Genomic DNA, 5487 nt, shown 5'->3' with positions numbered 1-5487 from the left:
TGGACGCAGTGACAGCTTGTCTGCAGGCAGGAATACTATTTGCCAAGATTAACTTCATCCCAACAATGAATGACTACCTGCAATAATGCCGGGTTTCATCTCTCACTACATGGATATTTAGGGGAGGGATTTGATACACCGACTATTCTGCCACAACCCTGCGTCAAAGTTGGAATGGAGAGCAATCAATGGAGAAGCGATCATGTCTTATAGTGCTAAGAAGTAGTGGAGCTCGTGAGAGATAAGGTGGCAACTTCAGATGCAGATCGACGATATGCATAATATCCTGGAAGTTTGACAATGTGCATTTTTGTCCCAAACCAAGAGCACTATAAGTCTATATCCCTTGCTGAAGCATTATAATCAGCATTATAAGGCAGTTTTTGGAGCATTATGGTTAGCATTATACGAACTTTTTCGGAGCATTATCCGCTGGACCCTAGGTGGGATTGGGCTGCACACGTGGTGGCTAGGGGAGCGTACTCCAGGATGGGCCGAATGAACCCCTTATACACGGCAAGGCGGCCCTCAGGACCCAGAAGCCAAGCAGCACGGCGCAAGAATCCCAGGCGCTGGCTGGCCTTGACAGCGACAGCATGAATATGGCGCTGGAACCCAAGCTTAGAGTCGAATGTGACTCCAAGCAGCTTTAGGTGGTCCGAGTCCGGAATAATCTCGCCGGCAAAGGTGGTTGGTGGAAAGTCAGGGCGCTTTCGAGCATTGCACAAAATCAGGCGCTGGCTCTTGGTGGGCTCGAACTGGATCCGCCATTGCTGGCCCCATGCGGCAAGATTGCTGAGGGTTGTCTGTAAGGATGCTGCCTTCTCCTGGAGGTTGTCGTTTGGTCTGATCAGACTGTACACGGTAGTGTCATCGGCGAAAGAGCTGAGCTTTACTCCATGCGAGAGGCATTGGTCGATATCGGCAGCAAACAATATGAAGAGTGTGGGGCCCAGGACGCTGCCTTGGGGCACTCCGGCAGTGATGGGGTACTTCTTGGAAGCGTGGCCTCCAGTTACATACCACCTTTAGGCAGCTGTTACTCAGGTAGTCGCGTAGCCAAGAGAGAAGAGGTCCGCCGATGCCTGCTCGCTCTGCTTTGTTGAGGAGGCCGACGTGAGAGACGCGGTCAAACGCACCGGCAATATCAATTGCTACTACTGGGACACAGCCCCCCCCCCCCCCCCCCCCCTCAGCTACAACCTGCACCCATTCGCTCTGGAGTGCTGTGAGGAGGTCAGCTGTGCCACGGCCACGTCTAAAAGTGCATTCTTTGTTTGCCCCTGGATGTCTTCTTGTATCATCTTGATACTCAGTTCCCATAAACTTTGTAGTGTTTGTTCTGAACTGTTCTTCTTTATTTTATTTGTTTATGCTCTTCTTTTTCCAACTTCTGCCCATGGCGTCCCTCTCTCAGCTCGTCAGCTGACAACGGTTACTGTCACCATCGTGACACGATCTTGTAAAGAAGGTGCTCTCTGTACACGAGGTTGGTGATGTTCCCACGCGGCCACGGGTAGACCTTCACCACGTCGGAACACCCCGGCTACACGTTGGCTGTCCTCTTTCTACTTCTAGTGTAGCTGAGAAATTGGTTTGTTGTTGTTGCCACCGGTGCGCTGCATGGCCACAAATGCACTACTTTCCTGGCTGCACTGTACAGTACCGAGGCCTGTACAGTACGGAGGCCTGTACAGTACGGAGGCCTGTACAGTACGGAGGCCTGTACAGTACGGAGGCCTGTACAGTACGGAGGCCTGTACAGTACGGAGGCCTGTACAGTACGGAGGCCTGTACAGTACGGAGGCCTGTACAGTACGGAGGCCTGTACAGTACGGAGGCCTGTACAGTACGGAGGCCTGTACAGTACGGAGGCCTGTACAGTACGGAGGCCTGTACAGTACCGAGTACGGAGGCCGCGAGGGACATCAAAGTTGTTACAGTCGTTATTTACCCTGACGAAACCACTACTGTATTCTCCTTTCATTGGTTGAGGAATGGAAAGGGGAAAGAAGCTCATTCTTCTTTACTCTTACTTACTTTAGGAGTACATGTACTCTTTTGGTTTAACAGGAAAGGGTTCCCCCCCCCCCCCCACCCTGGAGCTAGCGCTTTTCCGCCGACTTGACTTGACACTTGACTGACTCGCAACTGCCATCCAGAGCACACGAAAAGTCCGTCGAACCTTCGACTCGGGAAAACCTGCAAGAAAGCACCACTCCCTGCTCAACACACAGTGTTTCGGTGGCGGGGTATTCACCCTCATCAGTTGAGCTTGAGTAGGCTAAAGTATAATTATTGTGCCTGAAGAGCACCACTTTAAAATGTATTATTGCTCTCCAGTACAACCATCACCAGGGATACAAACTTACAGACACACTTCGTTTCCAACACGACAAACACCTCGTGAACACCAGACAGCAGCGTGAGTCAGTGTCGCTCCTGGACGGTGAGAACAGATTTCGAGGAACCTCGGTCATTCACAACGCTGTCACCTCCAAACCAGCTAAGCGTAAGCTCGCGCTGGGCACAACAGTACGAATTAGTGGTAGCGCCTTCGGCGACGATTTATTAAGAAAGGGTTTGCTGAACTTTGTTCCCCCACACTGAAGCTCGCGCTTTTCCGCCGACTTGACTTGACACTTGAGTGACTTGACTGACTCATGACTGCCATCCAGAGCACATGAGAAGTCCATCGAACCTTCGACTCGGAAAACCTGCAAGAAAGCACCACTCCCTTCTCAATACACAGTGTTTCGGGGAATTCACCCTCATCAGTTGCCCGTCACTTGACGTCAGGAACGGAGCTGTGCTGTACGTTGGCAACCTAGGCGACCAATGCACCGGGGAACGCCTCAGCGAGTTTGTGCAACACAGAGTATCTGCGGTTGGGACATCTGCGGATGTGTATGCACGAATCAGCAACTTGCAAAATCTCAGCGAGACTGACAGTTGACGCTGCAACAGTTTCCATGATTACCGCTGCAAACTTCTGGCCCAGGCCACTTTATGCCAGACAATGGCGTTTCAAAGAAAGCAGTGGAGCACACCACGATAATTCCAACCCACCTGCCAAAACTGATGACATCACCAAGTCTGACCCTCCTCCTCAGAACAGTGATAGTCTCCCACCTGCCGACCCTCTCATGAACAATGACCAGTAAGACTTTGAAATTGCAGGTGACGAATGCCTTTGGCATCCGTTCAAAGTTTGGCGAATTTCAGCACACCCTTCTGGCATCTGAATTCTGATGCAGATATCGCTATAGTCACAGAAACCAAGCTGACCCTGGATAAGATGGCACAAGCCAAAGTGACTCTTCCTGGGTACTCCCCTCCAGTAAGACGAGACCGAACACCACAGGGTGGAGGCGTGGCTGTGTGGGTGAAATCCCACCTAGCTTTCCAAGAACTGGAGGCTGTTCCAACACTTGATCAAGAAGTCGTATGCCTTTCTATCCGCATAAGACCTGGTCGCAAAGTGGTCTTGTGTGCTACCTATCGCCCAGGGTCTCTTCCTGGCAATGATATCAGTATGGTAGAATACTTGGACCGGACCATTGACGTTGCCCGGGTGGATGCACAGCACCTCATCATCGCTGGCGATTTCAACGCGCACAGCACTGCCTGGCTGGGCAGCAGTAGAACGACTGCAACTGGGGGAAAAACTGGAGGACCTTTGCGCACTACATCACCTCCAGCAGCATGTGACGGAGCCAACTCGTGGAAATGCCCTCCTCGACCTCATCATGAGTGACCTGGGCAACCGGACGGTCCGGCTCGGCGGGCCCCCCAATTGGTAGATCTGACGACGCCACCATCTTGGCAGAATTCAAGACAGAACTATTTCGAGATCCCAAGACGGCCAGAACAGTCTGGCAATATGGCCGTGCTGACTGGGACAGACTAAACCACTACCTTAGGAGTGTGGACTGTGATACCCTCATGTCTGAGGGTGTAAACAGCAGCTGCACCAATATTGCCTCTGTCATCATAGATGGAATGAACCAGCCCCAATGTCAAGCTAACTATGCTCTCGCTGTCCACCGGTCTTCTGATTGCCTACATGATACCCAGAATCACCATCTAGCAATAGTCCGTGCACGACTCCAGACCGGCAGCCTCCGAGAAACACAGTGGTGATCAACCATCAAGCAGTCCATTGGAACCTCCCGAAGTAGCTCCATCCCGATTCTTGTCGACCCTGCTGGCAGAGAACATGCCACGAACATCGAGAAAGCAAACTGCCTCGGTCACTACTTCGCGGAGAAATGTAGCCTCGGTGCCAATGATCTGCCAGACACACCTCTGCCCCCTATTCGCCGACGCACAGGCAATAGGCTGAAGACCGTACACTTCCGCCCTGCCACAGCCCAGCGAGCTCTCAAGAACCTGGACGCGTCTAAAGCAACTGGCCCTGACGGCATTCCGGCGCAAGTACTCAGGAAGTCAGCGCAGTCACTGGCCAGCCCTCTGACAAAGCTATTCACCCAGTGCTTCCGGGACGGGGTGCAACCCGCATCCTGGAAGATTGCAAACGTTGTCCCTATTTTTTCAAGAAAGGCTCCAAGTCTTCCCCGAAGAACTGCCGTCCGATTTTCCTCCTCTCTATACTCCCTAAGGTGATGGAGGCCATCATCAATCGCAGCATCATTAACTTCCTGGAAAGCAATCAGGTCCTCTCCGGGCGGCAATTCGGGTTCCGACGCGGCCTGGGCACGACTGATCTCCTCCTCTCACTTCAGCATGAGTGGAGTCGGACGTCCAATGCTGGGGACGTGACCCGAGTCCTTGCTGTCGACGTGGCCGACGCATTTGACAAAGTGTCGCACCGTGGTGTAGTGCACAAGGCCAAATGCCTTGGGCTAACTGGCCACCGGCTCTCATGGTTGATAAACTACCTAGAGAGCCGCCAGATCCGGGCCGTAGTTGGTGAAGACTGAGACTCGCTGAGACTAAAGCCATACTTCCTCAATGGGCGACACGTTAGCCAGCTCGACGATCCCTTCTCACGCGCAACTTCAATACTGTTGCGTATATTGTGCACATTCACATGTCTGAAGGTTTGTGGTTTTCAATAAAATAAAATAAAATCATTTTCTTTTTTATCATTTTCATAGGTGTTGTTTCTTCTCACTCCATTTCTCTTTATTAGTATCTTTCTGGATTGTTTTTCATTAGTACAACCTAGCTTCCTGAGGAGTGTTGTGCGAAAACTAGTTCGAAGTACGATTTTTTGTTCATCATTTTCTCCATATCACATTTTTTCTTTCTTCCATGTTCTTCACTGCCTTCGTACCCACTCGTTTTTTGAATACAATAAAAGCCTTTGTGAAATGTCGGTTCAGCTCGTTCTGTTGATCGCAATTCTAAAATAAAATAAAATAATAGAAATAAAAAACGGAATCCACTGCCCGTCGTCGAGTGACGAGGGCCAGTACAGTAGTCACTGATATGATGTGACTGAACTGAGTCTCAGTCTTCATC

The 5487-nt window shown here is 51.1% G+C and overlaps 1 protein-coding gene across 1 annotated transcript; it reads left to right on the top strand.

The window, feature by feature from the left end:
* Positions 1-4625: 4625 nt before the first annotated feature.
* LOC135804450 (uncharacterized) lies at positions 4626-4943 on the top strand. The gene has a single exon (XM_065318324.1). The coding sequence runs from the start codon at positions 4626-4628 to the stop codon at positions 4941-4943; it is 318 nt and encodes a 105-aa protein (XP_065174396.1).
* The last annotated feature ends 544 nt before the right edge of the window (positions 4944-5487 follow it).

This window comes from Sycon ciliatum, chromosome 1 (genome assembly GCF_964019385.1).
Source record: "Sycon ciliatum chromosome 1, ocSycCili1.1, whole genome shotgun sequence".
Classification (NCBI taxonomy): Eukaryota; Metazoa; Porifera; class Calcarea; order Leucosolenida; family Sycettidae; genus Sycon; species Sycon ciliatum.
This window is presented reverse-complemented; position numbering and strand designations above follow the sequence as displayed.